A 15,568-nucleotide genomic window follows, 5' to 3' on the forward strand; every position below is an offset into this window, starting at 1 on the left:
TGCGTCATCGAAATAGTATTATAAATGGTACTTAGTATTAAAAAAATATTATAGACGCATTTCATTAATTGAGATCAAGTACATGATAAGGAAATAACAATATCAGTACTATTCGGAATTTATTGGAATCTTTGATAAGTATATGTGTCAGTTAACTATTTCTTTGATCGCTACAAATACTCCGGAATATACAGTGCGGTCCATTTGACATTTCGGAGCATTCTAAAAGCAACGCGCGACATTATCAATATTATCATATAGTTTCGCTCGCTTCCGATTGGATAAAATAGCTGGATTAAGATTTTAAAAAAGCTGATTTTATTTGTTATAACGTTCAAGTGATAACATGTTAAAATCATTTTCAACTTTTACCACCACGTGCAACATGTACATGCCTATTCATTGTACGCATGCGTCACCTTGAGGCAAGGTGACCACTGCCTTCTGAACTAGCAGCGCAATCATTCCTCTTCAGAGGACCACGACGCGTCAGTCGAGTGCGTGTTATCGTCGTTGTTGTCCCGCGAATAATCAAGCTGCTGCTCATTAAATAAGTCATCATGTCAATACCGAACAGCGATCACGAGAAGAGGAAGCAGATTTCGGTACGCGGCATTGTCGACGTCGAGAACGTCGGGAATTTCAAGAAGACCTTTAACAGGCACCTTCACTACACCCTCGTGAAAGATCGTAACGTCGCGACGACCCGCGATTATTTCTTCGCCTTAGCCCATAGTGTCAAGGACAATCTCGTTTCTCGATGGATTCGCACGCAGCAGCACTATTACGAGAAAGATCCCAAGGTAATCGTTATAAATCATTCAATCGAAACCGGTACGAAAGATTCCGAATTTCATCGATATAAACACGCGATTTCTATATTTATCATGACTTTACACACACAGAGAATTTGATCTCTCGTATTTATAATCGTATCGAAAATTTAACACAGCAAATTTTATATCGTTTTATATTGTTTCTTGGTCAACGATAAACAATATTTGGAAATGCCTAGGAGAGAATCGCGCACGTAGTCGACGATTTTTATTCATTATATCAGTTACGGCACAGAAAAAAAGTAGTATCTAATTCAATGTATATTTGTGTTCGAAGAAAAATTTATTTAAAATTAAAAAGTCTCTCTTTTGTAGGCACAAGAAAATATGATATCTTGAATAAACTTGTTATTCTCCATCTAATGTACTTCACGCATTTCGCAAAGAAATGCAAACAGGAAGTTGTTAAATCGATTATAGTTCATTAAGACAAGAAGCATGGGTAGCTAAAAATTATATTGGCTAATGCGATTATGTGATTTATCAATAATAGCGTTACGTGATGATCTTCATCCTCACTATGTATCGCAACAATTTTTATAAGAATTTAGATAAAGGCAATTTTAATATTTCACACATTAATGAGATAAATGGGATTCTTAATTATGTAAGATAACAAAACTGTCCTTATCTAAATTTTTATAAAAATTTTTAGACATACGCACACGCGCGCGCGCACGCACGCACGCACGCACGCACGCACGCACGCACGCACGCACACACACACACAAATGGTTATATATGAAGATCGTGCGTAACATTGTTATGTATATATGACCCTGCTTTAAGAAAAAAGGGAAGACTTCCTCGAGAATGTATCTATACATTCATATATATGATATATTTAATTATACAAAATAAATGTATATAACACATATAATTAATTTTATTTATAGTTATTTAATGTTGCATTTATTATGTTTTTTTTATTATGTATAAGCATATATATATGTAGATTTGCAAGTTTTTTATAAATTTTATTTCTTTAAAAATAAAAGAAATCAGAACATTAGACTCTATTATGATAAGCGAAACTTTAATCTGAAATATAATATATTTGACATAATATGTTTTTGCTTTATCATTTTTTTATTTTATTAAAATATATAGAAGTACATATAAAAAAGGAAATGATTGTGTGATTCATCCTGTTATATTTTAATTTTTTATATTTGATTTATATTATGCATAAAGTACTTATTTTAAAAGTTTATGTCATTTTATTCCTATATGTAAATATTTTAAAATCTTATTTTAATAAGAATTCTATGATTTGTGATTTTAATTTTAATAATTTCCCGATAAATTTATTTAATTTTAAAGATTCTTTTTGATAAATTTGAAAAATTGGTCTTTTCTTAATAAAACTGTCGGCACATCTATACGGTATAATTACGAACAATTAAAAAAAAAATTGTGAATTAAGCTTTATAAAGACAAGTAGACAAAAATAACTAAAATATTTTATAATTTTAATAGAAAAAAAGAAATTTATAAATTTTTTAAAATAAATTTTCATTTGATATGTAATATTATAATAACGATATGGAATATTAAAACTTAGAAAATGAGACTTTTTTTTACAAATGATAATATATGATCATATGCAATGGCTTTTTTTGTTTAACATTTTAATAATAAGATCAATTTCGAGTTGCTCACAAAATTCTATTCATTAAAATTACAGTCGCACGAATTAGATGGGCATCTTTTATATATTTTCGTATTTATTTGAAAATTGTAATTAAATTTCTCACCTTCATATTCGTTTTGCACGTCTAGAAATATAGTGCACGTTTGCAAGCAAGTTAAACTATTACCACTCTATTTTGAAAGACATTTTCCAAGTATAGGAACGCAATACAGTTACATCATTTTGACTCGACTTGTTTATACGCAAGATACGTTAGGACTACGATTATTGTCGATTCTAAAGGAGAAGAATTTAATTTCTATAGCAATCAATAACAAAAATTGCGTGTCATGTTATGATAATTTATAGCAAATGTGTTCGTACGAGGCATTATATTAACTCTTGGTAGTAAAAATAACTTTTCATACGTAAAGAGACAACAAGATGTCATAGAAAGAAATAATCATTTTCAATAAACTCTTTCTTGCCGTGATAAAATAATTTTATATAATTATTAAAAAAATTATTAAAAGAAAAATGCGGAGCGTTATCATTTTTTAAATAAATTTATGTTTATAATAAGATACGAGAATACTACACGAGACTTAAATTAAGTTTAGCCTTATAATTACGCAATCAAACGAATTAGTATTCTTTTTTTCTACAATTTCTTTCAAATTTAGATATAAATGTCGGAATCTGTGCCAATTTAGTACATATCTCCAATTCTTCTCCTTGAATTCATCATTTGGATACATTCCCAAAAGTGTGAATTTTCTGGCATGATTTTGTTTTTTTAATTGTTAGAAATTCTGTCTGAATAAGCATGTATAAAAATCGTTGAATATGATTCAATCAGATTTTTTTTATTAATTTGTAATTGATTTTTCTTAAAGGAAAATGTTGAGATAATTTAATAATAAATAATTAAAATAGCTAGACCAATAATAAAATATGTAATTATCTTTAATATATTTTTTTTAATCAAATGTATTTTTTTCAATTTATATTACGCGATAACTACAAATAAAACAAATTCTTGAATGTATCCTGTTTCACTTTAATTGTAAGATGGAGATGATCGGACAGTATATCTTTATTTGCAAAGTTATTGCGTAATAAAATAATTTTTATTAATTTTAATGTCATAATATATATTATGTTATAAATTATATATATATTATAATATCCATATTGTATATTCTATTTATATTAAAAAAATTTAAAAGATCCAAGTAGATAGCTTTCTTATATTTTTGAATGTATCGTGTGACATTTACTCATTGTATTTGCATAATGTATAAGTTTAAATTAAAATAAAAGGAACTTATCAATTTATAATCATGAGTTCTGTTTCTTCCAGAGAGTATATTACTTGTCTTTGGAATATTATATGGGAAGATCGCTGCAAAATACAATGATCAACTTAGGTATACAAGGAGCATGTGATGAGGCTATGTATCAGGCAAGTTATATATTACATAATTATTATCTACATGAGTGTGTGTGCATGTATTTATATAAATATATTGAATATTATAAAATTTTATATAAATCAAATAATTTTTAACAACCCAACTGGCATAAAAAATATCTTTATTGTTAGTTAGACATCAATTAAACGTCGTCTTTAATTTTAATTGATGTCTAACTAACAATAAAGATATTTTTAAGCCAGTTGGGTCGTTAAAAATTATTTGATTTATTTTATTAATCACTGGCGGAAAAGAGGATTTGCTGCTTATTAAAATTTTATATTTCTACATTTATTTTGTTTCGAAAAAATATTAGAGAGAGAGAGAAATAGTTTTATTTACCCCCCAGAGATTATGATACAAAGGCATTTTTTCGTAATATACTACACTCTTCGCATTTTTTTGTATAAAAAAAAAAAATTAATTCATCGAAAGAATAATTTTCTTTATTTGGCATTTGCTGAAAAAAATGATAGGTATAGATTTTTTTATTATCAAATTATGAAAATTTTGTATAGTTTGTTAAAATATAATAAATAAAAAAAAACATATTGATTCAGGATTATTCTTTAACTTTTTAACACATACGTTAAAAAATTATAAAATAAGTTTAAATGTGTTTTTTGAGTTTTTGGTTTAACCGGTATCATATTTGATGATTAGAATTTAACATTCAAATGTGTGTGCAAAATTATTACTTCTCTAACACTTTTAATCTATTCTAAACCTGATAATGTTACTACGAATTCGATTATTTATTTTTTTTTACTTTATCTTGCTTATGTTATGAATATATTATGTAATAATTACGTAACGAATTGCATGTGATGTACACTTTAATGATGTGATAAGATAATGTAATAATAAATGATAGAATTTTTACGAAATCACATACTTTCTGTTTCAAGAAAAAAGCTATGGTTCAGATATTTAACTAAAAATATCTTCTTCAACAGTTAATCAATTTAATTAGTCTATTAATTTTTCAACTCTCTCTCTCTCTCTTTCTCTCTATTTCTTTTTTTCTCACTTTCTTTTTAATGTTATATATATTGTATAATGACTATTTTTCGTAGATGGGTCTGGATATAGAGGAATTAGAAGAACTCGAGGAAGATGCTGGCCTTGGTAACGGAGGATTAGGTCGTCTAGCTGCTTGCTTTTTGGATAGTATGGCCACATTAGGTTTAGCAGCTTATGGATACGGAATACGTTACGAATATGGTATATTTGCGCAAAAAATTAAGCATGGCGAGCAGGCAGAAGAGCCAGACGATTGGCTCAGGTATGGCAACCCCTGGGAGAAAGCTCGACCAGAATTTATGTTACCGGTGAACTTTTATGGCCATGTCATAGATGTTCCCGAGGGCAAAAAATGGGTGAATACACAGGTAAATTATTTCAACATTTTCTGTAGAAATATTTTCAGGAGAAAGTTGCCTGAAATGGCACTACACTTTTAGAAAAAAATGTATTAGATGGGATTTAAAATAGATGCATTTCTAGCTGCGATGATACGCTCTCAGTGTCATTTAAACAACTTTTTTCTATATATGTAGAATATTTTGATTATAATGATATAATTGCATTGATTTAATTATTACAATATTTTATTTATGTATCACTCAGGTCATTTTTGCTATGCCTTATGACAGCCCAATTCCTGGCTACAAAAATAACGTTGTCAATACATTGAGACTATGGTCTGCAAAATCACCTATAGAATTTAATTTGAAATTCTGTGAGTATTAATAATTAATTATTAATAATTAATAGTTAATTGTTCGATACAATAGTTTTTTGACACTTAAGACGTTTATTTGTGTTTTTTCAGTTAACGATGGTGACTATATACAAGCCGTGATTGATCGTAATCTAGCGGAAAATATATCTAGAGTTCTTTATCCTAATGACAACTTCTTCGAGGGCAAAGAGCTCAGATTGAAGCAAGAATACTTTATGGTGGCTGCTACTCTGCAAGATATTATTCGAAGATATAAATCGAGCAAATTCGGTTCGAGAGAGCATCATAGAACCGACTTCGATAGTTTCCCTGATAAAGTGGCGATTCAACTTAACGATACGCATCCTTCCCTAGCTATTCCTGAGCTAATGAGAATTCTTGTTGATGTCGAGAAGCTTTCTTGGGATAAGGTATTTTTATCTGTCATGTAACGCGGTATTATTTGCATATTCGAAATAAGAAATATTATTATTAAAAAAAGACACACAAGCAAGGATTTAAAATATACACATTAAAAATGTTGTTTTATATATTAAATCTTCTAATATTTAGAGAATATCTTCAAAAAAAAATCTCTTTAAGATAATTTTTTGTCAAGCATGCTTGAAAGAAAATATATTTGCATATGCAAATAATACTTTTAACAGATACATCTATCAGTAAAAAGTGATGGAGTGTACAGTGTTTTATGACATAAGTACATAAAACGTTCGAAACATTTCTTGAAATATCTTTCAGGCTTGGGACATTACAACTCGTACGTGCGCTTATACAAATCACACGGTTCTTCCCGAAGCATTGGAACGATGGCCGACTAGCATGTTGGAGAGTATACTTCCAAGACATTTGCAAATCATTTATCAGATAAATCACTTGCATCTTCAAAATGTCTCAGCCAAATGGCCTGGCGACATGGATCGTATTCGTCAGATGTCTTTAATAGAAGAAGACGGCGAGAAAAGAGTCAACATGGCTCATCTGTCAATCGTTGGTAGTCACGCTATAAATGGAGTCGCGCGTATTCATTCGGAAATTCTCAAGGATAGTGTGTAAGTTTTGCGTTGAGTGTATCTATAAGACTTTATCAAAATTTCCCCCAAAATTCATAGTATGTCTAATTTGTTCTCTCGCTTTAACAGTTTCCGAGCTTTTTATGAATTGTCGCCGGAGAAGTTTCAAAATAAAACAAACGGCATTACACCAAGGAGATGGCTATTACTCTGCAATCCAAATCTATCTGATATCATTGAAGAAGTGAGTATCAATAACATAGTATGTCGTTTTAATAGCATGACTTATACACACATCTTTTATACACAATATGATTTTGTGCGATATATATATTTTATAATTTCTAGAAAATTGGTAGTGAGTGGTCAGTTCATTTAGAACAATTGACGCAATTGAAACAATGGGCAAAAGATCCAGTATTTCAACGTAATATTGTTAAAGTCAAGCAGGAGAACAAACTACGATTATCCCAAATGTTAGAGAAAGACTATGGCATTCGGGTTAATCCAGCATCTATCTTTGATATTCAGGTAAGGAAACGGACAGCAAGCATACAAATTATTTAAAATATCAGATGTTCTTTTTATTATAGATTTTTTGGTCAATTTTAGTATTTTTTTTTTTCATTAAAAATATCAAGGTACTAATCTATTTTCACGTATAATTAAAAATTAGAAATTTTGGCAAAAAATTAAAAAAAAATAATATATACTGTCACATACTTTATTTAATTTCAATTTTAAGAGAATTTAAATGAGATTTATGTTACGCACACAAATACAAAATATTGCGAATATAAAAAATATGATAAAATAATAAACTCGAGACATTTTTGTCAGAAAAAAAGAATTGTTGTATTAATCAAAGAAGTCCCGATAATATTGAGCATAAAATGTATATGCTAAATCTAGATAATATGCATTTATATTATTTGACAATCTAATTTTGAAATAACAAAGAATCTAATTAAACAATATTTTATTAATAGGTGAAACGCATACATGAGTATAAACGGCAACTGTTGAATTGTTTGCACGTCATCACTTTATACAATCGAATAAAAAAAGATCCATCTGCGCCTTTTGTTCCAAGAACCGTTATGATAGGCGGTAAAGCTGCGCCAGGTTATCATCTGGCGAAAAAGATCATTAAGCTTATCTGTAGCGTTGCCAATGTTGTCAATAACGATCCGATAGTTGGCGACAAGCTTAAATTGATTTTCCTTGAGAATTATCGCGTAACCTTGGCCGAAAAAATCATACCTGCTGCGGATTTGAGTGAACAGATTTCAACCGCTGGCACCGAAGCGTCTGGCACTGGTAACATGAAGTTTATGGTCAGTATCTTTTGGCAGTAAAATGAGGCTAACATTGTAGTGAGTGCGTGTACGTTTATAAATTATAACATCCATTATCTCTCGTGAGAGCTAATTTCGATCGTCGAACTCATTCGGCGAATGCAAAACTATGCAAATAATATTTTAATTATTTTCTATTATCTTACGTAACATACACTTTTAATATTTAACTGCGATCACGTAATTATTTTTCACTACTAAATTTAGATTGTTTAAATAATAGAACTTTATATTATTATTGATAGTTGAACGGTGCATTAACCATCGGCACTTTGGACGGGGCAAACGTAGAAATGGCAGAAGAAATGGGCAACGAAAATATCTTTATTTTCGGTATGACGGTAGATGAAGTGGAAGCTCTACAACGGAAAGGATATAATGCTTACGATTATTACAACAAGCTGCCAGAAGCAAAGCAGTGTATCGATCAAATTCAAGGAGGATTCTTTAGTCCGAATAATCCTGACGAGTTTCGAGATATCGCTGATGTATTACTCAAATGGGATAGATTCTTATCCTTAGCCGATTTTGAGAGCTACATAAAAATGCAAGATCACGTCAGCGAAGTCTATCAGGTATTTATCAATTAAAAAAAAGCTTTATTGCACTTGATTTTTTGTGTTAAAAAAAAGGCAAATCTCACTTGCTCATCACGAAATCGCTTATTGATTGTTCCAGGACGAAAGCAAATGGGTGGAAATGGCTATCCATAACATTGCGTCGTCTGGCAAATTTTCGTCGGATCGTACAATCGCGGAATACGCGCGCGAAATTTGGGGCGTCGAACCAAACTGGCAGAAACTTCCGGATCCGCATGAGCCCCGTGATATTTAAACGCGCTGCCATGACCTAAAATAAATTAGTTCTTCTTTTTCATAAGATGTTCCGATACTCGTCTGTTTCCTTTCGCGATATTAATATTGTCTTCCTATATTATAAACGACAACGAACTTTAAACTGGCGATAACTGGCACCGTCCAGAACTCCGTCACGATCGCACAAAGCAATAAGGATTATCGCGTGCGAGGATACATATATATACATATATATATAGTAATTATTTTACAATGTCCTATAAATATTTATTTGTGGGATCTTTAATGTTCGCGGTTGCCTAAATTATTTTACACATACTTAGTGAGGTATCACTAATGTTCTTTTACATTTAATTTTGATGACAGATGACAAAACTAATTAAATATAGTGCCATCACTATAGCGAAACGTTACTTTGCCCTAAATAATTAACAAATTATTCTTTTTTGATTTATAAACTCAAAAAAAAAGTTTAGCATAATATATATATATCATACACAATTTGAGATTTTAAAACTTACTACAATATATTTTAGATATATTGTTATAACTTACGTTGTAGGTACATTATAAGTTAACAGATCTGTGTTTAATTTAAATTACTATAAACTGAGGGTTAAAAAATTTGAGTTAAGAGTAGAATGAATGAGTATATCGTAATGTGGCATGCTGTTTGAATAAAGCAGCATCAAATATTGAGAAGAGAAACTAAAAAAACATAGAAAACATTAAGCCGTTTCAAAGACATTTAAAAGATGTAAGACATCTTTAAGAGAATTTTGAAACGTGTTTCAAATACATTCGTTGTTTGGAAAAAAGAGAAAAGGAAGAAATAGCGATAGAGAGCTATAATTATCTCTCTGTTTATTGTTATCTCTTGCTCAGCGACTAACGAACGATCAAGCGGTCTGCATTACGATTCTCATTCCTAGATGTTTCCTATGCGTGATTAAAAAATTTATTTAATTGACAAAATTTTAACATTATCATAGTTTTCATTATAAACACATAAAACTCTTAGTAGTGAAAAAAAATACTAAACTTTTAGCAACGTGTCTTCCGCGCGAGTATCTATTTCGCATTATCTAGTCTTAAATAATGTGTTCGGTATATTTCTGGCTGCGCGTTATTTATTTTAAAACAATCAATAAAAATACTTTTTTAAACGTAAACAAATTTTTTTAATCTCCACGAATAAAAAAATTTGACGATGATGTAACAGAAAGAAATTATATATGAATTATATCATCTTATCTTATCTTATCATTAACGCCAATGCCAGATATACTCATTTTTATTAATGAATTATTTGCGCACCATTTACATCGTGGCACAGTGCTCGTCTGTTAGGTGCTACAAAGCACTTATATAATGTTTAAGTGATATACTGTATAAATGAAAAAGAACATTGTAATTTGTTGAAATAAAATTTATGGCAAATATTCTCGAAGATATTTTTTAAGAAACAAATTATTAAAAAAAAAAAAAAGATAATTTTCTTAACTCTTGATAAATTCATAAAGCTTGTACAAATCATTTTCATGATTAAATTCAGTTGATTCTGAAGAATTAATATTAATTTGATATTAATACAAACTCGTGTGGATACTTAATTAACATACAAATTCAGAAATATGTGAAGAATCATTTATCCTCGAGAAACGTAAAACTAATTTCTTATTTCTTGACCTAACAATAGATCTAATTGACACTAATTAATTTGCAATGTCTTGTTTAGGATATGAAAGCCGGTTCATATACTCGAAAAAAAAAATTAAAAAAAATTCATTGTCAGATGCAAGGAAATGATTAATTGAAGGCTCTGTACGTTCGCTACGAGTCATTTTTTTCTCACGTAAACTCGCGCAATCGCATTTGTATTTGCTCGTACTCGTACATATATACTTGTTGACGAAGCGGAGGTGGAAGCGGACGAGAATAGACGGAACAAACACAGACGGTCGCGCGAGTGAAGGCGCCTGAGAGAGCGAGAGTCGATCATTCGCACGAGCGTGCGATGCATCGACACGTCCTACGTTCGAGAGGGGTGTAACTCGTGGCTCGTTGTTTCGTCGAGTGAATTTTTTCGTGTGCTCCGGACAGCATGTCATCTTTGTCCGACAACATCCGCGTCCTGGCCAGGCAAGAGGCGTTCAAGGACTTCTCCTATTTCGACGAGGAAACCGTGCCCGTGGTAAGTACGTGCAAACGATACCAAAATTGACCTAGGTCATCTGTTTCCGCCGAGGCCATAGCATGAACCTGCGTGTTTGTCTCCTTAGCACGTGTTGAAACTAAACACTCAAATGTTTATCGGTATAGCGTTACCGTTCATCGATGAAGCTTGGTATGTGTACCTGTTCTTCAGGTATGCATATCATGAGATTGTTACAGGTAGAATGTAATTGTACACTGTTTGTGTACCTCTTGCAGGCCAGTTTCATCAACGATAGATAATTTTTCGAGAAACATGTATCTACTCAAACAATAAACACATTCCTTTAATTTATTATGTATACTTTTATATTATATAAAAAAACTTTATATTGTATAAAATTTATATGATAATTAAAAAATGCATAAGATTCCGGAAATATATTGAAAAATATGTGAATTATAAAAAAGTGCAGTGAGAAACTAGATATCAAATGCCTATATATGACCTTTTCATTCTGCGTAGTAGATTTTTCAACGAATGAGGCTAAAAATACTACTGTAATAATGGATATTATTTGTGAATTACGTGTATGACGAGAGATGTTAGTAAAAAGAAAAAAAATACCACTGCACATTCGGTTACTGCATATTTTCGGTTCAATTATTCAATAGAACGAAATCTGTTTATAAAACAAAGCTTGAGTTTTGCTAGAAACTTATTTGTAGAGGAGATAAAAAAAACTTTTTTTATTTACTGCTAAAAAAATTTACCTATTATACAATGAACTGACACATCTTGAGTTACTAATGTTTCGACAATGGAATAAAAATCTGTCACAGTGGAATAATTTACAGATTCAGCAAATAAAATTCTTAGACCTTTCACTCTTTAGATAGCAATTATTTAAGTTATATTAAATTGATTACTGACTACACAACACTATCAACACTATCTAAGTAAATTTTCTTTTCCATAGATAGATAGAAAACACAATTGTGCAATTGATAGATAGAAAACACACTGACAGACTTGCTTAAGCATATGATCCAAAATCTTATAGTAGTTTGCAAATTATTGATTGGAATTAATAATCGTGTAAACGATACTTCACTACTTTTTTATATATATTTCTCACGAACTCTTGTACTATATATTATGAAACAAGAATTTTTTCTTGAAAAAGAAAGATTATGAAATAGAAACCTTAATTAATTATTGAAATACAAAACCTCGTCTCTCCATTAATTCTAAAGACCATAAAAAGTTTTATGGAATATTATTTTTCAGTTTTATTAAAGAAAATAACACTCGCTTTATATAAATGATAATGCAGTAGCTCTGGTTAGATAATGTAGAATGTAGAGAGACACGTCATTTCAATGATATGTATGAATCATTTTTCTTTAAGATAATTATGCTATTTGAACAGTCTCGATCTTCTATCATAAATCTTATTAAGCCAATTAGTATTTTTATTCACAAATTTCATTATTTTCTTAAAATAACGTTTTATTTTCCTTATATTGTAAAAATTATTTGTTTTAAAATTTTATTTTTTCTTTTAGACTGTCTACATGTATGTAAACATGTATATTTTTTGCAACTTTATAAATTTTAATTTTAAATTAATCTGTTGAAATGAAATAATTAGTAAAACACTAAAAACACAGAACATTTTTCTACCTAATTAGATAAAATATATTCGTATTCTCTTACATTGTATAAATATTATAAAAATGGAAATTCTCGATGCTCATTAATGATCTGTAGTAAAAGTGTAATATTTTATATATTTAAACGACTAATGTCAACTATGTGATAAACATTTACACGTCATTGAATAATTATAACGAGTGATAGAATCAAGACAATTAATATTATTATCTTCAATTAGTTGCTCGAAAGCTTATGCTCTTGTAGATAAGCATGATATACACATAATTGCTCTACTTAGTCGTTGCGAACAGGTGGTGTCAAAGATTCCGGATAATATCGCGCAAAAAATTTACGTCGATGATTCGTATACAAACATTGACTAGTATTTATGTAAGAAAATTTACAAAACATTGTTACAGATTAGATTAGACTTAAGATTTTTCACGTGTGTCATATTGTGTTCGTTTCAGAATGTTAGCAAACCGATTCCATTGCAACCTTTAAAACCGACATCTGCCATAATTCTCACCGGATACATTCCTGAAAACGCATCGAGGTACTCGTTTCGAATTATTTTTTTTTATCTGTGATAATTATCTTATATTGGAGATTTATAAGAGAACTTTCTCTATTTCTCTCTCTCTCTCTCTCTCTCTCTCTCTCTCTCTCTCTCTCTTTTACTTATATCGCATTATATGTATAATGTAAAAAATGTAACAATAATATAAAATTTAATTATGAAGCTATATTAAATCATTTCTTTCTTGAATATATAATATTATCAATAGCAATACAAATATTTTAAACTAAAGTCATATATTATTTTGATTTTAGAGAATATGCTCTAAAGTTACTAGTTCTTTACGGCTATTATGAATAATTTGAAATTTATAAAAGATGTTTATAGAAAATAATCAATTGTATTAATGTTTTTAAGAAATCGATTAAAAAATTGTTTTAATATATTATTTTTTTTTGTGTATGTCGTGCTTTCTTTCATGACTTTTACACGAGTTTATCATGTCATTTAACTATACGACAGGTTTTCGGTGAATTTAATATGCAAGACATCTGGAAATATCGCTTTGCATTTTAATCCACGACTGGACAGAGGGTATATCGTCAGGAACACGAAACTGCGTGGATCCTGGGATGATGAAGAAACTTGTTCTCCCGCTGGTTCAAGCGGATGCATTTTCCGCCGGAATACCTATATGCACCTTATGCTTTTCTGTGCGAATGATGCGTTTCAGGTGATACATGTGAAATATTTTGAAATTTGTGGGTATTAATTCTCTTAATTCTTGCGAATTATCTAGTATCTTTTCAAGTTTTCTTTTTTGCAAAATTATATTGCAATGATAAATGAATTTTTAGACTTTAATCGTCATTTCTGCGTTGCAGATCGCGGTGAATGGAGAACACTTCTGTGCTTTTAGCTATAGATTGCCTCTCGCAGATATAACGGCTCTTGAAGTTAATGGCACTATCGAGGATATCAGAATTCGTCAAGTTAATTTATTTGTATATCCAGATCCTAATATTTGCCGACCATCCCGAACATTGATTCTAACTACCAAAGAACCACTGGTGGATTTTCTAGTAAGATTTACCATTTTCTATATCCAAAAAAGACTGAAAGATTAATGTTGTTATAATGTAAATTACATAAAATGTAATCAAATGAACGAGAAAAACAAGCAATTTGCAAAATTGCTGCAATAGATAAAAGATTCTATTTCGTGTGTGGGTGCTTTCATGTTTTAAATAATTTTAATCAATTTTTAAGGTGTTTGAATTATTTTAGTAAGACTTAGATATATCCGTCATAAATAGATTTTTATACGTACTTTATGTCACTTTATCATATCGATTAATTATTTATTGGAAAAAAATTTTCTTAAAATTAAATTTCTATTTTCCCACCCAAGATAATATTCTTTGGTTAATTCTAACACTCCGTGTTCATTCATTGTAATACACAAAACTCTTTTTTACAGGACATTCCCATCACTGTGGGTATTGGCAGCGAATTTCGCGTCGGCGCTAGTTTATTCATCGCTGGAAGATTGAAGCTACTTCCGTACTCGTGAGCGTTTGAGATTGTAATCTACCGCGTTTACAGTATATTTTTCTACGTTTGCCCTTGCAAACGAGATGTATCACGATCTGTTGCAGATTTTACGTGAATCTGCAGAGGGGTCAAACCATTTATCCTCATCCCCTTATACCGCTGCATTTAAACCCACGTTTTTTATACGGCACTAGCTCGCCGTACGTCGTCATGAATTGTTGGAACAATGGCACGTGGGGTCACGAAGAGCGACATCAAGGCCATTTATCCTGGATGCCCGGCCGAGATTTCTTGCTCACGTAAGATATCCGCGAGTTTCTCAAAGAATTTATCGTGTAAAAATTTTGTTTACCGTTGTTGATTTCCACTGTTGTAACAGATTCGTGTTTGCTTTAATAGCATCCGCTGCGAGTATGAAGGATACACAATATGGCTGGGTAATAAGATGATCGGCGAATTTAAGCACAGATTGCAATCATCAATTGCGGACACTTTGCGAATATCTGGCGATGTCGTACTTTATCAACTCAGTATGAATTACGCTTGAATTGGATCTGATCGGACTACAAACATGTATACGTAATATTGCAGTAATTGAAGATGAAAAATGATAATGATTGTATGTTTAGAACACAGAGGTTCCCGAGATTTCACGTTTGAACCTTTTCGGCGATCGCGATATATGCGATGCCAATTTGTATTTTCGACATAATGCTAAGGTGTTTTCGCAATATTCTTCTTGGTATTGTATTTATATATATTTACATTTGTATATATTATACTATGAGAGAGCTATTTATTTACGAGAA

At 30.5% G+C, this 15,568-nt stretch overlaps 2 protein-coding genes across 3 annotated transcripts; both read left to right on the top strand.

Moving 5' to 3' along the window:
• The first annotated feature begins 447 nt into the window (after positions 1-447).
• Glyp (glycogen phosphorylase) lies at positions 448-10,313 on the top strand. Its single transcript, XM_029303924.2, has 11 exons — positions 448-803; positions 3,833-3,934; positions 5,021-5,335; positions 5,574-5,685; positions 5,779-6,098; positions 6,427-6,737; positions 6,828-6,942; positions 7,047-7,229; positions 7,688-8,035; positions 8,302-8,631; positions 8,735-10,313. Exons 1-11 carry the CDS (start codon positions 561-563, stop codon positions 8,888-8,890), a joined length of 2,535 nt encoding a protein of 844 aa, XP_029159757.1. The 5' UTR covers positions 448-560; the 3' UTR covers positions 8,891-10,313.
• Positions 10,314-10,384: 71 nt separating this feature from the next.
• On the top strand, positions 10,385-15,544 carry LOC114931790 (galectin-6). Of its 2 annotated transcripts, none has more exons than XM_029303944.2 (7): positions 10,385-11,065; positions 13,156-13,241; positions 13,728-13,938; positions 14,090-14,287; positions 14,686-14,774; positions 14,864-15,058; positions 15,139-15,279. In XM_029303944.2, exons 1-7 carry the CDS (start codon positions 10,976-10,978, stop codon positions 15,206-15,208), a joined length of 939 nt encoding a protein of 312 aa, XP_029159777.1. In that variant the 5' UTR covers positions 10,385-10,975; the 3' UTR covers positions 15,209-15,279. The 2 variants fall into 2 exon arrangements, with proteins under 2 accessions (XP_029159777.1, XP_029159776.1); XM_029303943.2 differs by having other exon boundaries at positions 10,388-11,065; positions 15,159-15,544.
• The last annotated feature ends 24 nt before the right edge of the window (positions 15,545-15,568 follow it).

This window comes from Nylanderia fulva, unplaced genomic scaffold (assembly GCF_048542155.1).
Source record: "Nylanderia fulva isolate GAGA-0341 unplaced genomic scaffold, ASM4854215v1 Scaffold22, whole genome shotgun sequence".
NCBI classification, from domain to species: Eukaryota; Metazoa; Arthropoda; class Insecta; order Hymenoptera; family Formicidae; genus Nylanderia; species Nylanderia fulva.

What these genes read in the sequence shown, in the direction of transcription:
- LOC114931790 (XM_029303943.2), top strand. Translation starts at nt 10,976, where the DNA reads ATGTCATCTTTGTCCGACAACATCCGCGTCCTGGCCAGGCAAGAGGCG. An exon ending in GTGCGAATGATGCGTTTCAG is followed by an intron (nt 13,939 to 14,089) that starts GTGATACATGTG and finishes TCTGCGTTGCAG; the next exon opens with ATCGCGGTGAATGGAGAACA. An exon ending in TTGAAGCTACTTCCGTACTC is followed by an intron (nt 14,775 to 14,863) that starts GTGAGCGTTTGA and finishes GATCTGTTGCAG; the next exon opens with ATTTTACGTGAATCTGCAGA.
- Glyp (XM_029303924.2), top strand. Translation starts at nt 561, where the DNA reads ATGTCAATACCGAACAGCGATCACGAGAAGAGGAAGCAGATTTCGGTA. An exon ending in AAAAATGGGTGAATACACAG is followed by an intron (nt 5,336 to 5,573) that starts GTAAATTATTTC and finishes TGTATCACTCAG; the next exon opens with GTCATTTTTGCTATGCCTTA. An exon ending in GAAATTCTCAAGGATAGTGT is followed by an intron (nt 6,738 to 6,827) that starts GTAAGTTTTGCG and finishes TCGCTTTAACAG; the next exon opens with TTTCCGAGCTTTTTATGAAT.